The 20934-nt window shown below is 43.8% G+C and overlaps 1 protein-coding gene across 1 annotated transcript in view; it reads left to right on the top strand.

Annotated features, from left to right (window-relative positions):
• The first annotated feature begins 5125 nt into the window (after window positions 1–5125).
• Window positions 5126–20934, top strand: part of atp5f1d (ATP synthase F1 subunit delta) — a 29028-nt gene continuing 13219 nt past the window's right edge. Inside the window, exons 1-2 of the mRNA XM_070859722.1 lie at window positions 5126–5383; window positions 15110–15263. Coding sequence (XP_070715823.1) covers window positions 5240–5383; window positions 15110–15263 — 298 coding nt within the window. The 5' untranslated portion in view covers window positions 5126–5239. The remainder of the gene's footprint in view (window positions 5384–15109; window positions 15264–20934) is intronic.

Raw genomic sequence — 20934 nt, 5'->3', positions numbered from 1 at the left:
AAGCCTGCTGAGCACGTCAGCGCAATTTTTGGTGCCTGGCCGGTGCCGTATGGTGTAGTCATACGCAGCCAGCATGAGAGCCCATCGCTGTAAGCGAGCTGATGCATTGGCATTGACAGCTTTGCTGTCTGACAACAGGGATATTAACGGCTTGCGGTCCGTTTCTAACTCGAACCTCCTGCCAAAAAGGTACCGGTGCATCTTTTTCACCCCGTAGACACATGCGAGTGCTTCCTTTTCAACCATCCCATATCCCCGTTCTGCTTGGGAGAGCGATCTGGAGGCATAAGCCACAGGTTGGAGTTGGCCCTCATCATTACTCTGCTGCAACACGCACCCAACCCCATAGGATGATGCATCACATGTCAAAACCAATTTCTTACAGGGGTTGTACAGAGTCAACAGCTTGTTAGAACAAAGCAGGTTCCGCGCCCGATTGAAAGCCGTTCCTGACAGTGCCCCCAAAACCAATCGTAACCCTTACGCAGGAGCACGTGTAGCGACTTCAACACTGTGCTTAAGTTCGGCAGAAAGTTCCCGAAATAGTTCAAGAGTCCCAGAAATGAACGCAACTCCGATGTGTTGCCGGGCCTGGGCGCACGACGAATCGCCTCTGTTTTGGATTCGGTAGGCCGGATCCCATCTGCAGCAACCCTCCTGCCCATAAACTCGACCTCTGGGGCCAAAAACACACACTTGGACTTCTTTAGTTGCAGGCCTACCCGGTCCAGTCGACGTAGCACCTCCTCCAGGTTGTGGAGGTGTTGCTCGATGTCTCGACCCGTGATAAGGATGTCGTCCTGAAATACGATTGTTCCAGGGATGGATTTGAGCAGGTTTTCCCTGTTCCTCTGAAAGATAGCGGCCGCTGATCGAATGCCAAATGGACACCTGTTGTAGACAAACAGCCCCTTGTGCGTGGTGATGGTGGTCAGTAGCTTGGATTCTTCGGCCAGTTCCTGGGTCATGTAGGCTGAAGTGAGGTCCAACTTGGTGAACAGCTTGCCGCCTGCCAGCATGGCAAAAAGATCCTCCACTCTCGGAAGCGGGTATTGGTCTTGTAGTGACACTCGGTTGATAGTGGCCTTGTAGTCACCACAGATCCTGACCGAGTCATCCGTTTTTAGGACAGGGACGATGGGGCTTGCCCAGTTGCTGAATTCAACGGGCGAAATTATGCCCTCTCTTAGCAATCTGTCCAACTCACTCTCAATTTTCTCCCTCATCACATACGGCACAGCTCTGGCTTTGTGGTGCCCTGGTCTGGTGTCTGGGGTGATGTGTATCACTACTTTGGTACCTTTGAAAGTGCTGACACCAGGTTGAAATAGTGACTCAAATTTCTGTAGGACCTGTGAGCATGAACTTTGTTCCACAGATGAAATGGCGTGCACATCCCCTCATTTCCAGTTCATCTCGGCTAGCCAGCTCCTCCCCAAAAGCGCGGGACCATTTCCAGGGACAATCCAGAGTGGCAGCCGGTTCTCTGATCCATTATGTGTGACCACCAACATTGCACTGCCTAGCACTGGGATATCTCTTCGGTGTACGTCCGTAATTGTGTGTCAATGCGTTCTAGTTTGGGTCTGCTAGCTCTGAGTGGCCATAGTTTCTCGAATTGTTGGACACTCATAAGTGACTGGCTGGCCCCTGTGTCCAGCTGCATGCGTACCGGGATGCCATTTATTAGGACTTTCATCATCATAGGTGGCGTTTTGGTATATGAGCTGTGGATGTTTGCCACATGAACCCGCTGAACTTCAGTGTCCATTGCTTTGTCCCAAGCATCAACCTGCCTTGCAGACCCCTCTTCTGGTTCATCTGCCTCGTAAATTAGCCTTGCTGCGGGCTTCCTGCACATTCTGGCTAAATGTCCAATGAAGTTACAATTTCTAGAGATAAATTGTTGGAACCTACAGGTTTTTGCAGCATGTCTGACCCCACACCTCCAGCAAGAGCTGAGATCGTTGTGAACAAAAGGGCTGTTACCAGGCATTCCTCTCTGATTGTCTCTTTGATTACTCTTGAGCACTCTGTTAAAGGGTGTCAATGGTCCCATCCCGGGACGCAGTGTCCACCGTGATGGCGTAAATGTCCATTCAACCTGCCATTGTCTCTGTTGAGGACCCACTCTAGAGTCCGTTGCTGCCTGGGTGGTGTCAAATTGCCCTTGCCTGCCTGCGGGGTTCTGAGTCGCGTTTACAATGTTAACTCTCTGATCCATCGCTACATTGGAAGCAGAGTTGTGCGCGTATATTATCTTGGTTTCCTCCTCCCCCGCCATGAAAGTCTGAGCCATCAACGCCGCTACTTCCAAGGTCAAGTCCTTGGTCTCAATTAGCTTTCTGAAAATCCCGGCATGACCAATGCCCTCAATAAAGAAATCCCTTAACATCTCTCCTCTGCAGGCGTCTGTGAACTTACAGAGGCTGGCCAAGCGCCGAAGGTCCGCAACGAAGTCCGGTATGCTCTGTCCTTCCCGACGTCGGTGTGCATAGAATCAGTGTCGGGCCATGTGTATACTGCTTGCCGGTTTGATGTGCTCACCGATCAGTTTGCTGAGCTTTTCAAAGATTTTGTCCGCTGGCTTCTCGGGTGCGAGCAGGTCTTTCATCAGCGCGTACGTCTTAGGTCCACAACTGGTCAGTAGCTTGTCGGCCGCTGCGCTTGTCGGCCGCTGCGTCTCCCAGCCAGTCCTTCGTGACAAAGCTCTGCTGGAGCCTCTCAACGAAATCGTCCCCATCCTCACCAACACAGTACCATTCCTCTGTGCTACCGGTGGCCATGCTCGTGAGTCGTTGATTCCTGTTTCTTGTCGCCAAATGTAATGTCCTTACACACTACTATAAATTCACACGAGGCACATTCTGCAGACAAGGTCACTCTGTGACCTGAACCTTTATTCACAGGACCAAGAAGTGATGACCCTGCGTGGGACCTCCTTTATATACCTGGATGACCAGGTGAGGAGTGTCTCCCACAAGTTCACCCCCTGTGGTCAAGGTGTGCATTTCTTAGGTGTACACAGTATTCAGTGTTGTTATGAAGGTTACAGTTACATGAAGGTTACATACATGACACTCAAAAAATTCCAGAAGATATGTCAAGCATGATTTCCCCTTCATAAATCCATGTTAACTTGGATCGATCCTGTCACTGCTTTCCAAATGCGCTGCTATTTCATCCTTAATAATTGATTCCAACATTTTCCCCACTACTGATGTCAGGCTAACCGGTCTATAATTACCCGCTTTCTCTCTCCCTCCCTTTTTAAAAAGTGGTGTTACTTTCATATTCAATGACCCAGCCTCTAAAGCTCTTTGGGGCAGAGAATTCCACAGATTTACAACCCTCTGAGAGACGAAATTCCTCCTCATCTCAGTTTTAAATGGGTGGCCCCTTATTCTGAGACTATGCCCCCTAGTTCTAGTTTCCCCTATGAGTGGAAAAATCCTCTCTGCATCCACCTTGTCGACCCCCCTCATTATCTTACATGTTTCAATAAAAACAGCTCTCATTCTTCTGAACTCCAATGAGTACAGGCCCAACCTACTCAACCTGTCTTCATAAGTCAACCCCCTCATCTCCGGAATCAACCCAGTGAAACTTCTCTGAACAGCCTCCAATGCAAGTATATCCTTCCTTAAATGCGGAGACCAAAACTATAAGCAGTACTCTAGGTGTGGCCTCACCAATATCCTGTACAGTTGTAGCAGGACTTCTCTGCTTTTATTCTCCATCCCCCTTGCAATAAAGGCCAACATTCCATTTGCCTTCCCGCTTACTTGCTGTACCTGCATACTAACTTTTTGTGTTTCGTGCACAAGGACCCCCAGATCCCTCTGTACTGCAGCACTTTACAATTTTTCTCCATTTAAAAAATAATTTGCTTTTCTATATTTTCTGCCAAAGTGGATAACCTCACATTTTCCCACATTGTACTCCATCTGCCACATTTTTGCCCACTCACTTAGCCTGTCTATAGCTCTTTGCAGATTTTTTTGTGTCCTCCTCAGGATTTGCTTTCCCACCCATCTTTGTATCATCAGCAAACTTGGCTACATTACACTCGGTCCTTTCATCCAAGTCATTAATATAGATTGTAAATAGTTGAGGCCCCGGCACCGATCCCTGTGGCACCCCACTAATTACTGTTTGCCAACCGGAAAATGACCCATTTATCCCGACTCTCTGTTTTCTGTTAGTTAGCCAATCCTTTATCCATGCTAATATATTACCCCAACCCCGTGAACTTTTACCTTATGCAGTAACCTTTTATTTGGAACCGTATCAAATGCCTTCTGGAAATCCAAATACACCACTTCCACTGATTCCCTCCTTATCCACCCTGCTCGTTACATTCTCAAAGAACTCTAACAAATTTGTCAAACATGATTCCCTTTCATAAAACCATGCTGACTCTGCTTGATTCAATTATGCTTTTCCAAATGTCATGCTACTGCTTCCTTAATAATGGACTCCAACATTTTCACAACGACAGATGTCAGGCTAACCGATCTATAGTTTCCTGCTTTCTGTCTGCCACCTTTTTTAAATAGGGGCGTTACATTTGCAGTTTTCCAATCTGCTGGGACCTCCCAGAATCCAGGGAATTTTAGTAGATTACAACCAATACACTGGAGCGTCATCCTAGATTTATGTGCTCAAGTCCCTGGAGTGGGATAATGATGTTGATTGAGGGATAAATATTGGCCAAGGCACTGGGGATAACTTTCCTGCTCTTCTTTGCAATAGTGCAATGGAATCTTTTACGTCCACTGTTAAATCTCAGTTGAATGTCTCATCTGAAAGACAGCACCTCCGACAGTGCAGAACTCCCTCAGCACTGCAATAGAGTATCAACTTAGATTATTGCACTCAAGTTTCTGGAGTGGACTTGAACCCACAACTGTTCTAACTCAGAGAGGATAGTGCTAACCACTGAACCACGGCTAATGCAAGGCTCGAAAGCAAATGAGTGAGATGTGTTAAGTCCTCATTGGGAGCACTGCCAGCAAAACATGCCTCCCATTGCATTGTGGTGGTTGTAGTTCCCACTCAATGAGATGGAGAACTACAGAGACCAGAGGGCGCTGGTGTGTTTGCGCGCCTGCGCGGGGGGGCCGTGGTGCAGGCTGGGTAGCAGCTTGTCCTTGTCGGTCTGGCGGCGCGCGGCCATTGAAAGGAGCCAGCTTCCCTCAGCCTAAGCCCAGCCCGGCCCGGTACCACAATCCGCGGCATGTTCGCCCCCACCCTCCGCTCCATGATCCGGACCAACGCTTTGCACCTGGCCCGGGCGGCTCTGGCCCGAGGCTACGCCGAAGCGGCGCCGGCCGCCTCCTCGGCTGTCAAGATGTCCTTCACCTTCGCCTCTCCGACGAAGGTAAGGCGGCAGGGCAGGCCGCGGCCTGGGCATGGGCATGGGCCGAGCGCTGCGGGCGGCGCCGGCACTCTGAGGGTTCTGTGAGGGAATGTGTGTAACAAATGTTCAGCATGAGTTTCTTTTATTTTTAAATCTTTTATTTATATAATATATATAATAATTTAAAACATATATACATATATAAATATTTATATTTAAATCATATATTATCTTCTATATGTAATATATTTATTTATTTATTTTTAACTCAAGTTTCCTCTGGCTGAGGAGTCTCCAACTAGGGGTCACAGTCTCAGAATAAGGGGCCATTTAGGACTGAGATGAGAAAAAACTTCTTCACAGAGGGTGATGAACCTTTGGAATTCTCTACCCCAGAGGGCTGTGGAGGCTCAGTCTTTGAGTATATTCAAACAGAGATCGATAGATTTTTGGTGTACAGTTTTGGTCTCCTAATCTGAGGAAGGGCATTCTTATTGAGGGAGTGTAGCGAAGGTTCACCAGGCTGATTCCTGGAATGGCAGAACTGACATATGAAGAAAGACTGGATTGACTAGGCTTTATATTCACTGGAATTTAGAAAAATGAGAGGGGATCTCATATAAACATATAAAATTCTGACTGGATTGGACAGGTTAGATGTAGGAAGAATGGTCCTGATTGGGAAGTCCAGAACAGGGGTCACAGTCTAAGGATAAGGGGTAAGCCATTTAGGACAGAGATGAGGAGAAACCTCTTCATTCAGAGAATTGTGAACCTGTGAAATTCTCTACACAGAAAGTTGTTGAGGCTAGTTCATTAGATATATTCAAAAGTGAATTAGATGTGGCCCTTATGGCTAAAAGGATCAAGGGGTATGGAGAGAAAGCAGGAATGGGGTACTGAAGTTATATAATCAGCCATGATCATATTGAATGGTGGTGCAGGATCGAGGGGCTGAATGGCCTACTCCTGCTCATAATCTTATATTTTAAAATCATATATATATATTTTTTTTTCTGATTATCACCAGCTCAGGAAAGTTTTAGGCCTGTAGCCCTGAGAGCCAAGCTGCAGTCCACCTATCACCCCTACATTTACAGCAGACGTCAGTCATCTCAAGCAAACACTGCAAAATATAGCATTTTATTTAGTTTTGGGAATTGGTGTAATTCTACTTTAGCATCAAGTACTTTCTTTACTTTGTGCTCGATTCATTTGAAGCCTGAATCTCATGTGCATCACAGCAACAACTGGTCCGTGCTGGGATTTATGCTCCATGGGAGCTTCCTCCTACTCCATCTAACTCCATCTGTATATCCTTCTGATCCTTTCTGCCCCATATGTTTATCTTGTACTAATTTGAAGAAGAGCAGGGTGTTATCCCTGGTGTCCTGGCCAATATTTATCCCTCAATCAACATCTAAAACAGATTATTTGGTCATTATCTCATTCCTGTTTGTGGGAACTTGCTGTGTGCAAATTGGCTGCCATATATCCGATATTACAATAGTGACTGCACTTCAAAAATGTACTTTATTGGCTGTAAGGCACTTTGGGGCATCCTGGGGTTGTGAAAGATGCTTATATAAATGCAAGTCATTACTTTTTTTTCCCCCCTTAAATGCATCTATGCTATTCACCTCAACAACTACTTGTAGCGAGTTCCACCTTATTGCCACTCTTTGGGTGAAAAAGTTTCTCCTGAATTTCCTATTGGGTTTATTGGTAACTCATATTTATGACCTAGTTTTGGACTCTCCTACAAATGGAAACATTTTCTCTATGTCTACCCTATCAATCCGTTGCATAATAAAGACCTCTATCAGGTCACCCCTCAGCCTTCTATTTTCTAGAGAAAAGAATTCCAACCTGTTCAGCCTTTCCTGATGAGAATAACCGCTCAATTCTGATATCATCCACGTGGATCTTTTTTGCACCTTTTCCAATGCCTCTATTCTTTTCACAATATTCCCTTTTCAGCTGCACGCGCTCTGGAGGTCCCATGCAGCCAGCTCACTGGCTTTTAAATGGAAAAAAGCGCGCATGCGTAGAATTTTGAGTGGGCTGCGAAACCCCCCAAAAATTAGAGGGAACATTGTGGCACAATATTCCCAGTGTGGTCTAACCAAGCTTTGATACAAGTTTAACATAACGTTTCTGCTTTTCAGTTCTATTCCTCTGAAAATGAACCCCAGTAATTGATTTGCTTTTTTTATGGTCTTATTAACCTGGGTTGCAGCTTTGTGATTTGTGTATCTGTACCACTAGATCCCTTTGCTCTTCTATCCTATTCCAAGCAGTATGTGGTCTCCTTATACTTCCTACCAAAATACACCATATCACACTTGCATTGAAAGTAATTTGCCAATTGCTTGCCCATTAATGTCGTCCTACATTTTCACATTTGTTATATTAACTATACCTCCCAATTTGGTTTTGTGTACACACTTCAAAATTTTAATTTCGATTCCAGGGTACAAAATCATGAATGTACATTGTGAACAACAATGGTCCCAGCACTGATCCCTGTGAAACACCACTTCCCAGCTTTTGCCAGTCTGAGTAGCTACCCTTAACCCTTACTCTCTGTTTTCTGTTTTGTAGCCAGCTTACTATCCATTCTGCTACCTGTCCCTTCACTCCATGTGCTCTCACAGTAATCAACAGTCTACTATACGGTACCTTTTATCTAAAGCCTCCTGAGAATCCAAATATATTACATCTGCATTACCCTTGTCTACTCTTTCTGTCACTTCTTAAAATAATTCAATTAGGTTGTCAAGCATGAGCTTCCCTTTTGAAATCTGTGCTGACTACTCTTATTTTCTGTTTCTAGATTTTTTTTTTCCTATTACATCTTTGAGGAAAGATTCCATTATCTTTCCTATCATTGACGTTAAGCTAACTGGTCTAAAGTTCCCGGAACTTTGTTCTAGCTCCCTTTTTAAATATAGGAATAACATTAGCTGTCCGTCAGTCCTCTGCCACTATTCCTTTTTCTAAGAATTGTTAAAATATGTAATAGTGCCTTTGCTGTCTCTTCACTAACTTCTTTTAATATGTGTGGAAGCAATCCATCCAGACCAATAGTTTTAACCTCTCTAAGTTTGATTAGTTTATCAATTATCTCCCCCTTTATCTTAAATGTGTCTATCGCTTTTGATGTAGAGCTTTCTATCTCTTTTAACTGATTAATTCTTAGTCTCTTCCATCCTCTTTTACTGTCTTCATATGTTGGAAGGAGTCGGCCTCAGGGCAGACATGTTGCCAAAGCCTCTTATTGAGCACGTGCATTAAACAGTTGGTAATGGGTAAGACTGGTAGGCAGTGTTGGACTTGGCCTTCTAGGGCATCACTAGTGGGCAGTGTTCAGCTCCATTTGCAATTCCTCAGATAATGAAGCAGTCCATGCAGCAAGACCTGGACTACATATTTGTGTTTTAATGGATTGGAGGAGGGGCTGTGTTGGGGTGCGGATTGTTGGTGCACATTGTCTCATTCTTAATCTGGCTCGCCTGTCTTGATTAGGTTGCAGAGGACATAGGCACCTATGAGGCCCTGCACATGCAACCTGAAAAAGCACTTTTTGCTGGGTCATGTGGTATTTGTCCATATTGTGGTCAAAACGATGGTGACAGTGCATAATTTGTGCAGCTCACCTGTGCCACTTGGAAGGAGCTCTGTTACTTAGCAAGTCTATCCAGGCCATGAGGGCTGCTGATGAGATTCACTAAGATCGCGTAGCTTCAGCTATGATAAGAAATTGGGTCTTTTTTCATTACAACAAAACCGGTTAAGTGGAGACTTCTCCCAACCATGTTTAAAAATCATACTGGATTTGAGAATTCTATGACTAAATTTGAGTTATGCAAATTTGTGGCTATATATTTTTGTTACATTTATAGGGCAGTGTCAACAGAAATTGCACATTTGTACAAAATCATTCAAAGTAGTTTTCTGATATTCTGATGTCAGCAGCCACTTGCATTCTATGACAATGAGATTTATGATAGTTGTGTTCATTAAATTCCTACCTGTGGGAATGAATCTTGTGATAAAAGTCATGATACTTGGTCTTTCTGGAAAGCGAGCCCAATAGACATGAGGGAGATCGCCATGGTTTTAATTCCTTAATCCTAGTGTGGACCTATGAATTTTTTAAGTACATACTGAATAAAAACAAAATGCTGGAAACTATACAACAGGTCCGCCAGCATTTGATGAGAAAATACAAGATATCGTTTTGGGTGGTGATCCTTTGTGCTGCTGAATCTGTATTCGAGTTTCTTCCAATAGTACATTGGATTAGAAGCAGTACAAGTTGCTGGATAATGAGGAGAATGGGAGAGTGCTAATATCTGCTTTGGATACATGAGACATTGTCTCTGGAAGAGCAGCTAGATAACAGTGAGCAAGAGTGTCGGAGGCAGCACTCGCTCTGAAAAGCAGGGCAGGTAAAATAAATTGTACGTGATGCTAGAATTATGTTGCAAATGGTAGATGTCTCGGCTAGTGGGTTGAGAGTGTCATGAGTGGAGGTGTGGGCAACAGGACAGATGCAGGCAAAGGCCTTGTAACAATGTGAGCAAAATGAATAAAAAGGGTATTTTGGAAGCTCTGGCTCAAAACGTAATGGCCCAGAATTTGCTGTCAAAATAACGGTGGGGTTAATGGTGCCCGCTGTTATTTATGCGTAAATGGAACAGCAATTTCAAGCGAGGGGCAGATGCGCGGTTAAATGCCAATACCCAAAAGTTGCTGTCCGAGTTGTCCAGCTGCACCGCTAGCTTTGTGAAAACAGCATCTCGCTATCTGCCTTACCGTTGAAAGGCGTTAAGTTGCTATATTTGCAAGGTAGATACAAACTAAACTCGCCACAGAAAGTTAAGCCTGATCATTACAATCGTAAGTATCCTTTTCGCGACGTGGCAGTTGTTAATTACTGTCTCGATCAAGGTTCACTTTAAGCTGCACAGTGCTCCAGGGGTCCCGCACAGCTGGTGAGCCGGCTTTTTAATTGAATAAATCGTGCAACCCGTTAAAGGAACTGCCCGGCCCCAAAAATAATTATGGGGAACATTGCTGCCATTTCACTTCCCTGGCACTCATTCTGTCAGATTTTAATTAATTGTTGGATATTTTAAAAATGTATTTTAGAATTTTTAAAAAATGTTTTACTTTTATGTTTCTTTCTCTATCAATCCAATCTTTCTTTTTTCTGTACCTGATTTGACATTGATTTCAGTCACTAATTTGCACTTCCTTCTCTTCTATGTCATTTGTTTATTTCTCAGTCCTTCAATCTGATTGGTTAAGGAGGGACACAGTTGGTTATCCTGTTCACTTGCCTTCCAGGTGCCTCGTTATCAGCTCGCGCGAGTAGCAACTTTCCTTGCAAAACAGCTAGGGCTGGGTTTTTGGCGAAAAAGAGCTTTACGCCAAAATTACCGTTTTTGCTGCACTATCGTTTTTAGACCTAACTTTCGGCCTTTACATCTCGGTAAAGTCTGTGTTGCACGAGGTTTCGCAGCGCAAACCGCGAGTTTCGGCAACTTTAGTCCGAGGCCGGTAACGCTGCGAGAAAGGCCTTGGGAGGGGGGGAAAAAAACAACAAAAAAATTGCAAAAATCATTCATAAGACCATTACCTACTAAATCGCTGAAAAATAATTTAAAAATAAAAATATTAACTTGCCTTTTTTGCAGGTCTTCATACTTATCGCTGCTGGCCGGGCTGCACCGACAGGTACCTGTCGGTATTCTGGGTGTGGCGGAGAGTGCCGAAAGTACGACAGTAACGCAATCCGCGGCGTTGCATGTCGGCGCACCTCTCCCCGGCAGTACGTGGAAGCACCGCCCCAAGGAGGTGACCGAGGATCCCACTGACTGGATTTTTGCCTCTGAGGGTCAAATCGTGGCGAAAATCTAAATGTGCACCAACAAGTATAACTAATAGCAGGTGCTGTTAGATGCTCTACTACAGCATAATCTGAGCTATAGTCATTAGAGCAAATATGAGTTTAGTATTATTGGGCCCAAGTTTCGGGTGGAGTTGCTCTAGTTTAGTTGGAGTGTCTTAGAAATCGCAATTCTCGGCATTTAGTTTGCTCCAGTTCGAGTAAGTTAGTTTAGTTTCGTTTTAGTTTTTTTTTCCAAAAGGGGTTGTGTCCAGCCACTTAGGCCTGTTTTGCAAGTTTGGGCAGCGAAAACTTACTCCAAACTAACTTAGAATGGAGTAAGTGTCCAGTTTTGTAAGTTCTGAAAAACCTTACCTAGAGTTAAGTTCAGTGCAGGCACAGCCAGAGACGGGGGGGGAGGGGCAGCATTAAACACAAAGGACTAAAGCATTAACCCGTCACTTAAAATGGCCTAAAACCTCTTGCGATGATATTTTGCCTCATATTTGCTGAGTGAGGACAGTTGTTTCTCTTTTTATAAAGAAGCAAGTGTAGGCTCCCGGCTGAGGCAGACACATCAACAGGGGCGGGGAAGGGAAGTTAGAGGAGTTTCCAAAGCACTAAACACCTTCACAACAACATTAAAGAAGCATAAGTACATTTAAAGCAGTACATTTAAAGCACCAAGCACTAAACGAAGCACAAAAAGTAATAAGCAATTAATTATCAAATTAAAAAAATAGAAGGAACCCTGCACCTAAAGCACCAAGGCCAAAGTAATAAGCAACCAATCAATAACAAATAAAAAAATTATGTGAAGGGAAGGTGTTTCTGTCAGCCTCTCCATGTCTCTGTCAGTGTCTCTGTGTTTCTGACAGTGAGGAGGGGGAAAGGGGCTGAACGAGGGGGGAGGCATAGAGGTTTCGGGAAGGAACCACAGAGCTTAGGGCCTTGGCAGCTGAAGGCACGACTGTCAAGTGGGATGCAATGAAAATTGAGGATGTTAAGGAGGCCAGAATTGGAGGAGCGCAGATATCTCGGTTGGTTGTAGGGCTGGAGGAGGTTACAGAAATAGGGAGGGATGAGGCCATGGAGGGATTTGAACACAAACCAAACCGTAATGCAGATCCATCTCCATGTAAAATACATCACTGTCATTGTAAAGTGTAACTTAATTTAAGTAAATTTTCACTACAGAGTTTACCGAATGTGCTCTTTATCAGCTCTGTATCCCATTAATTTATGTTTGAAGTCCAGACTCTTCCATTTCAAGATGTTGCTGGCAAGATATCTGTATTTCAAACAATGGAACTTGCCGATTGCTCATTTAAAACCTCATTCAGTCCGCACCCCATCCCATCTTCCCATACAGTGCACTTTATGGTTATTTTGTATATTTTTAGAACTTTATGTTTAAAGTGCATTGCCAACTGTACTATTTATTATTTGCAGGCTTTATGAAACATTAGAACAAAATAATCCCTTAAAATTTGCAGCCAGTAAATACACTTCATAGAGTAACGAAAGTCGAGACCACACAGGCTCTGTCACATTGGCAATTGTAAAATCCTATCTTTACACTTTTACATGCTATGAACGCGGCAGCGGGCCTGCAGAGCGCCGGGTGGAGGGGCTGAGGGCGATTCTACCGTGCATGCGCGATCACGGCAATCCCGATCCTACTGCGCATATCCAGCATCCCGACACTGTTTCCAGCGCAGAACACTGGCTCCGCCCACAGACCCAGTCACCATGCCACGCCAGCAGCTAGAAGGCCTGGGACAGCGGCCAAAATCGGCTCGAAGATTTTTGGCGCACCTCCAAGCATGGAAAACGGGCGCACCTCTGGCAAGTACGCCAGAAATCTCTAGTGGCCAAAATTGAGCCCTCTGAATTTGTAGACACGGTCATGAGGAAATGGTGTTGCACAATTTAAAAGTCATTGCTTCCATAGTTGTGGAACTTAAAAGGTCACTGATGCTGTTGGGGGAACAAACTCCAGGATAAATTTTAAATTCTCTTGATTTATTGTTGCATTTCTGAGGTCAGTACACACACCAAAAATTACTGTACTGTCACTTCTAGTCATCGGCATAATCAAAACAGTATTTTATACAAATCACAATTGATCTTGGGCAAGGCAAAGGGGGTTGTAACCGTTTTGGATCGGTTAACCCAGGATTAGATCACACCCTTGAAATTACTCCCTGATTATTCAAAGAAAAAATCTCAATTGTGCATGGAAGATATACCGATCACATGTTAGTGCATTCCATGTCATTGACTTGTGGTGTTACAAAACACAGGATTTATTGATGTCGTTACTCCTGATGTTTGAGAAACCAAATACTCCCAGCTCAGGGAGAGCATGGGTTATTAGCAGCAGTATAAAGCTTTAAATATTCTCCCCAACCAACAAAAGAGCCCTATAATTGTGGTGTAATTTTTGATTTGGTGAAATGCTGTACTTTTTGAAAACGTAATTTTCTGTCCTTTTCTCAAATGTGTTGATCCCTTGCTTGGGGTACAGATACAGTGGCACTGGTTGCACTCTTGTAACTACACAAGTGGTCATTCTTTATATGAATATCAGAAATAGGAGCAGCAGTAGGCCATTCAATAAGATCATGGCTGATCATCGACCTCAACTCCACTTTCCTGCACTATCCCCATATCCCTTGATTCCCTAAATATACAAAAATTTTAGCGATCACTGTCTTGAATATACTCAACGTCTGAGCCTCCACAGCTCTCTGGGGTAGAAAATCCCAAAGATTTACCACCCTCTTGTGAACAAATTTCTCCTCATCTCAATCCTAAATGGGCGACCCTTTATTCTGAGACTGTGACCCCTAGTTCTAAACTCTCCAGCCAGAGGCAACATTCTCCCTGCATCTATCATGTCGAGCCCTGTAAGAATTGTGTATGGTTCAATGAGATCACCTATCATTCTTCTAAACTCTAGAGAATATAGGCCTAGTCTACTCAATTTCTCCTCATTGGACAATGCCCCCCTCCCCATCTGAGGAATCAGTCTGGTGAACCTTTGCTGCACTCCCTCTATGGCATATCCTTCCTTGGGTAAGGAGACCAAAACTGTACACAATACTTGCTGGACCTGCATGTTAACTTTCAGTGATTTGTGTACAAGGGACACCCAGGTCCTTCTGAACACCCAATCTTTCACCATTTAAAAAATACTCTGCTTTTCTATTTTTCCTACCAAAGTGGATAACTTTACATTTCTCCACACTATTCCATTTGCCATGTTCTTGCCCACTCACTTGGCCTGTCTATATCCCCTTGAAACCTCTTTGCATCCTCCTCACAACTTCCATTCCCACCTAGCTTTGTATCATCAGCAGTATCTTCATGCTGGAGCTTAAGGCAGTGAATGACTGCAGTACAGCTGACCCCTGGAGGCATCACTTCTGATTCAATCTCAATCTTGCCCTTGTGATATCCTTGCATAAAGTTCCAGTAACGGTCTGGGAGCAAAATGCCTAGTACGTTTTCCTTTCCCTACATTTACGGTAATGAGGTCAACTGTAGCATTTCTACTTTTTCACCAGAGATTAGCTCAGCGCAGACTAAAGATAGAACTTGTGACCTTCCTAGCATTTGTAGTTTATGGGGAAAAGTATATTTCAGTTGACAACTTTTTGTGTGGTAGCTGTGTTTCTAGTGACATAAGTTGCTTTTGAAAGTTACTAGCCTCTATGTAGATCCCTGCAAAATTTAGAACAATGATCTACAATGTTACATGGGTTTTGACTTTAATGGGGAAAGGTGAGGGTTGCGGAGACCTGTGCTGCAGTTTTCTTGGCTGTTAATTGTTTTATTCCCGCCAGGTATTTTATAATGAAGCCAACGTGAAGCAAGTAGATGTTCCAACACTGACTGGAAACTTTGGCATTCTCCCTGCTCATGTACCCACGCTGCAGGTGCTAAAACCTGGAGTTGTGACTGTCTTTGATGAAGAGGGTGCACAGACCAAGTATTTTGGTATGTCAATTTCTGTATTTACAGTATATAATTTAAAAATGGAATTTCATAATTGAAGAGCTTTCCATATTACTGCAGACATTTTCTACTGTCAATTGTGTAAACTGTAGGCCATTAACACCGATACTGCTACACCAGCTGAGCATCAGTATAATAATTGTCCGCATGCCCAACACAAGACTCCCAAAGCAAGCGCTCTACTAGGAACTCCTGCACGGCAGGCGATCCCCCGGTGGGCAGAGGAAACATTTCAAGGACACCCTCAAAGCCTCCTTGATAAGGTGCGGCATCCCCACTGACACCTTGGAATCCCTGGCCAAAGACCGCTCTCAGTGAAGGAAGAGCATCCGGGAGGGCGCTGAACAGCTCGAGTCTCGTCGCCGAGAGTATGCAGAAAACAAGCGGAAGGAGCGTGCGGCAAACCAGACTCCCCACCCTCCCTTTCCTTCAACGGCTGTCTGTCCTACCTGTGACAGAGACTAATTCCCATATTGGACTGTACAGTCACCTGAGAACTCAGTTTTAGAGTGGAAGCAAGTCTTCCTCGATTTCGAGGGACTGCCTATGATGATGAATAATGGATTTTTGTCGCTAATTTCCATTTAATTGACTTGAGTGTTAAAAATGTCGATAACCCTTGTGCAGCTTTTTGCATTGATACCATTTAGTTGTCTTAATGCTAGCATTGGTACAGGCTCATGTGCAGCCTGCAGTTTGATTACTCTAGCTGCAGTAACTCATTCATTGGCAGAAAAGCTTTTGTAGGCTACCCCCAAATATAAAGGATAAGTGCTTGTATCTGACACTGGCACACTTGATGATTGGGAACCAAACGGAATCTCAGATGTGTAACTAGTTTGAAAATTCTTGGATACGAAAATAGAAAAGCTAAGTTCAGAAACTAAAAATGAAGAACAATTATGCCAAAGCAATTTTTTTATCACACCTGTGCTGATGCTAGTTATTCAGCTGGAGCTGTCTATGCTCAAACTATTTCTCTGTATCTTTTTTCAAATCCTTATCCGGTTCCCTTTTAACCAATGCTGAAGTCTCTGCTTCAAAGTCATTTGTCATAAAGTTTCCATTATGAAGGCCCAAAGAAAATAACTGCTGTAGTTTCTGTGTCGGAGGATCAAATAATTACTGTAGTGCAGAATATCCCTTTGTAAACGTACTTTCTGCATACAGTTGTCGAATTTTTAGCACTTCTGTTTCAGCATTTGGCTCCTCTTTACAGCTTGTCGCAAACAGCTCCAAGTGTATAGTAATGCATCTCTTTTTTTTTTAAAGTGGGAGGATATTTTAATTCTGCCCTTTTCTATGATTGCAAACCTTTAGCTTTTGAGTTATTTTCAGGATCTATACTACAGTTGTAATTCAGGTGCTACCTCCCAAATCCGGAGCTCCAAACTCCGGTATGTTCCGAAATCCAGACATCGCACGTGGTGGAGGGGTTGTCCGAAATCCGTTAAAAATGTTCTGAAATCTGGACCTTTTTTTCAAAACAGTAAATAATCCCACTCCCCCCCCCCCCCCCCCCCCCCCCCCACGCACAGATATACACACACACGCAAAAAATAAGAAATCACAAAATATCCACAAGACACTTAACTATCGAATCGCTGCAAAAGAATTACAACATCAAAATTTAACTTGCCTTTTTTGCAGGTCTTCATACCTACCGCTGTCCCAAGGGCTGCAACGCAGGTTTTTCCTGGGTATTCTTTTTCTTACCACATGTCACCGCTGAGCCAAATAGGTTTCTGGATTTGGGACGTCAGATTTCGTCTCCGAAATCCAGAAATAACCAAACCTCAGCCCAGACATTTCCGGATCCTGGATGTCGGAAATATATTCCGAAATCCGGAGCGGCCTCGGTCCCGAGGTTTCTGGATTTGGGAGATCGCACCTGTATCCATTTGCAGGACATGGAAAGGCAGGTTTTCTTTTTGTAATAGGTTATATTTTTCTGAAATTGTGCAACCTCGTGTTTTTAATTCTTCCATCAGTTTTTAATTGAGTAACTACATCATCTGATGACCTGCTGTGGCCTGCAGTAACCAGGAGAACATTTGCCCTTTATATTCCAATTGTCTTGAAGGCGGCATCTAGTGGCAGGAAAGTAGAATAGCAATAAAGAAAATAAATAACCAGCATTTTCACTTCTTTGTTTTCCATGTTTACTTTTTTGTTTCTTTAACTGCTGTCCCGTTCTCATTTAACTACAAACTGCAAAACAAATCTTAAGTTAATGTTTTCACTGAGTTGTCGGGATCTGGAACGTTCTACCTGAAAAGGTGGTGGAAGCGAATTCCATAAATAATTTTAAAAGGGAGTTGGAAAGATACTTGAGGATGAGGAACTTGCAGGGTTGTGGACAAAAAACAGCCAGCACTGGCACGATGGGTCGAATGGCCTCCTGTGCTGTAAGTTTCTATGATTATATTCTATGAAAAATTGTCTATTTTAATTCTGACTCTTAATGTTATTCCCCTTCCCATTCTCTCGATTCTATGACCCATTTTTTAAGCAATTTCTAATAACCTAACCTCTCCTTTTTTAAAAAAAAATTTTAACTTCTGAACGCCTGTTGGCTCCTATTGTTTATTTTTGGAGGTGGGAGTAACTTTTAGAAACTGAGTTTTGATTAACTAGATACCGAATCAAAAAACAGTATTTTCTGATCAAAGATCTGAACACCAAATGACGCTGTTGCATGTGATTGTCAATATCTGATGTGGTTTTGTCCCAACTAGAATGTGGTCGCTGCAGATAAGCTAACTTGTCAATGACCCGCCCAGAGCACCTGAATGAGTAACTTTGGATGCAGCATATTCAGAACCAAGAATGCTAAAATGTGCCTTCAGTACTTTTGGTATGAGGAAAATCAGCAAGATCTTCCACTCCTGATTGCTATTTAATGACTCCTACTGGAAAGTGCAGAGTTGTGAACATGTAGTTAGGAAAGGATTGTATGCTGCTGCAGTGTTCTGCATGGTCAAATAGCTTGATGCCTGTGTGCTATTTAGACTCTGACACAACAAATGGTGGCTAGCGTCCTCTTGTACCCCAGCATGTAACAGTGCCTTCTGGAGAGCAGTGGACAAAATAGAAACTGCTAAATTAAACTCAATCTTTTCATAGTAGGTATGAGATAGATTCATGTATTTATGGTTGCCTTCGATTTTGACATTATTTGACTTTATTAGAGATTTGTTTGTGAATAAAATAAATAATGTGGCAATTTTTTCCCCATGCAGTCAAAACCATCATCATAGGCGGTCCCTTGGAATCGGAAGATTTGCTTCCACTCTTAAAATGAGTTCTTAGGTGGCTGAACAGTCCAATACGACAAACACAATCTCTGTCACAGGTGGGACAGATAGTCGTTGAGGGAAGGGCAGGCTCTTTCTGCTACCTGCACTTGATTTGTGAGTGCTCTCGGCGATGAGACTCGAGGTGCTCAGCGCCCTCCCGGATGCATTTCCTCCACTTAGGGCGGTCTTTGGCCAGGGACTCCCAGGTGTCAGTGGGGATGTTGCACTTTATCAGGGAGGCATTGAGGGTGTCCTTGTAACGTTGCCAACAAGCGAGAGGTTAACCACTGCCCCTTAACATTCAATGGCATTACCATCACCGAATCCCATAGTATCAACATCATGGGGGTCACCATTGACCAAAAACATAACTGGACCAGCCACATAAATACTATGGCATCAAGAGCAGGTCAGAGCTTGGGTATTCCCTCCTGACTCCCCAAAGCCTTTCCACCATTTATAAGGCACAAGTCAGGAGTATGATGGACTACTTTCCACTTGCCTGGATGAGTGCAGTTCCAACAACACTCAAGAAGATCTACACCATCCAGGACAAAGCAGCCCGCTTGATTGGCACCTCATCCAACACCTTAAATATTCACTCCCTCCACCACCGGCGTACTATGGCTGCAGTGTGTACCATCTACACGATGCACTGCAGCAACGTGCCAAAGCTTCTTCAGCAGCACCTCCAAAAGATCACTTGGATGAACTTCAGCAATTGTACATCCCTGCCTGGATTAAAAATAAAACAGGGAAGGTGGCTCAACCGTGGCTAACAAGGGAAATTAAGGATAGTGTTAAATCCAAGGAAGAGGCATACAAATTGGCCAGAAAAAGCAGCAAACCTGAGGACTGGGAGAAATTTAGAATTCAGCAGAGGAAGACAAAAGGTTTAATTAAGAGGGGGAAAATAGAGTACGAGAAGAAGCTTGCCGGGAACTTAAAAACTGACTGCAAAAGCTTCTATAGATATGTGAAGAGAAAAAGATTAGTGAAGACAAACTTGGGTCTCTTGCAGTCGGATTCAGGTGAATTTATAATGGGAACAAAGAAATGGCAGACCAATTGAACAAATACTTTGGTTCTGTTTTCACGAAGGAAGACACAAATAACCTTCCGGAAGTACTAGTGGACCGAGGGTCCAGTGAGGAGGAACAGAAGGATATCCTTATTAGGTGGGAAATTGTGTTCATGAAATTGATGGGATTGAAGGCCGATAAGATAGTTTGCATCCCCGAGTACTTAAGGAAGTGGCCATAGAAATAGTGGATGCATTGGTGATCATTTTCCAACAGTCTATCGACTCTGGATCAGTTCCTATGGACTGGAGGGTAGCTAATGTAACACCACCTTTTAAAAAGGGAGGGAGAGAAAGCGGGTAATTATAGACCGGTTAGCCGGACATCAGTAGTGGGGAAAATGTTGGAATCATTATTAAGGATGAAAAAGCAGTGCATTTGGAAAGCTGTGATAGGATCAGTCCAAGTCCGCATGGATTTATGAAGGGGAAATCATGCTTGACAAATCTTCTGGAATTTTTTGAGGATGTAACTAGTAGAGTGGACAAGGGAGAACCAGTGGATGTGGTGTATTTGGACTTTCAAAAGGCTTTTGACAAGATCCCACACGAGATTGGTGTGCAAAATCAAAGCACATGGTATTGGGGGTAATATACTGACGTGGATAGAGAACTGGTTGGCAGGCAAGAAGCAGAGGGTTGGGATAAACGGGTCCTTTTCAGAATGGCAGGCAGTGACCAGTGGAGTGCCGCAGGGCTCAGTGCTGGGACCCCAGCTCTTTACAATATGCATCAATGATTTAGATGAAGGAGTTGAGTGTAATATCTCCAAGTTTGCAGATGACACTAAACTGGGTGGTAGTGTGAGCTGTGAGGGGGACGTTAAGAGGCTGCAGGGTGACTTGGACAGGTTAGGTGAGTGTGCAAATGCATGGTAGATGCAGTATAATGTGGATAAATGTGAGGTTATCCATTTTGGGGGCAAAAACGCGAAGACAGAATATTATCTGAATGGCGGCAGATTAGGAAAAGGGGAGGTGCAACGAGACTTGGGTGTCATTGAAAGTTGGCATACAGGTACAGCAGGCGGTGAAGAAGGCAAATGGTATGTTGGCCTTCATAGCTAGGGGATTTGAGTATAGGAGCAGGGAGGTCTTACTGCAGTTGTACAAGGCCTTGGTGAGGCCTCACCTGGAATATTGTGTTCAGTTTTGGTCTCCTAATCTGAGGAAGGACATTCTTGTTATTGAAGGAGTGCAGCGAAGATTCACCAGACTGATTCCTGGGATGGCTGGACTGACATATGAGGAGAGACTGGATCAACTGGGCCTTT

The sequence above is a fragment of the Pristiophorus japonicus genome, chromosome 18, assembly GCF_044704955.1.
Source record: "Pristiophorus japonicus isolate sPriJap1 chromosome 18, sPriJap1.hap1, whole genome shotgun sequence".
Lineage (NCBI taxonomy): Eukaryota > Metazoa > Chordata > Chondrichthyes > Pristiophoridae > Pristiophorus > Pristiophorus japonicus.
The sequence above is the reverse complement of the archived record's forward strand: the minus strand, read 5'-3'. Positions and strand labels throughout refer to the sequence as shown.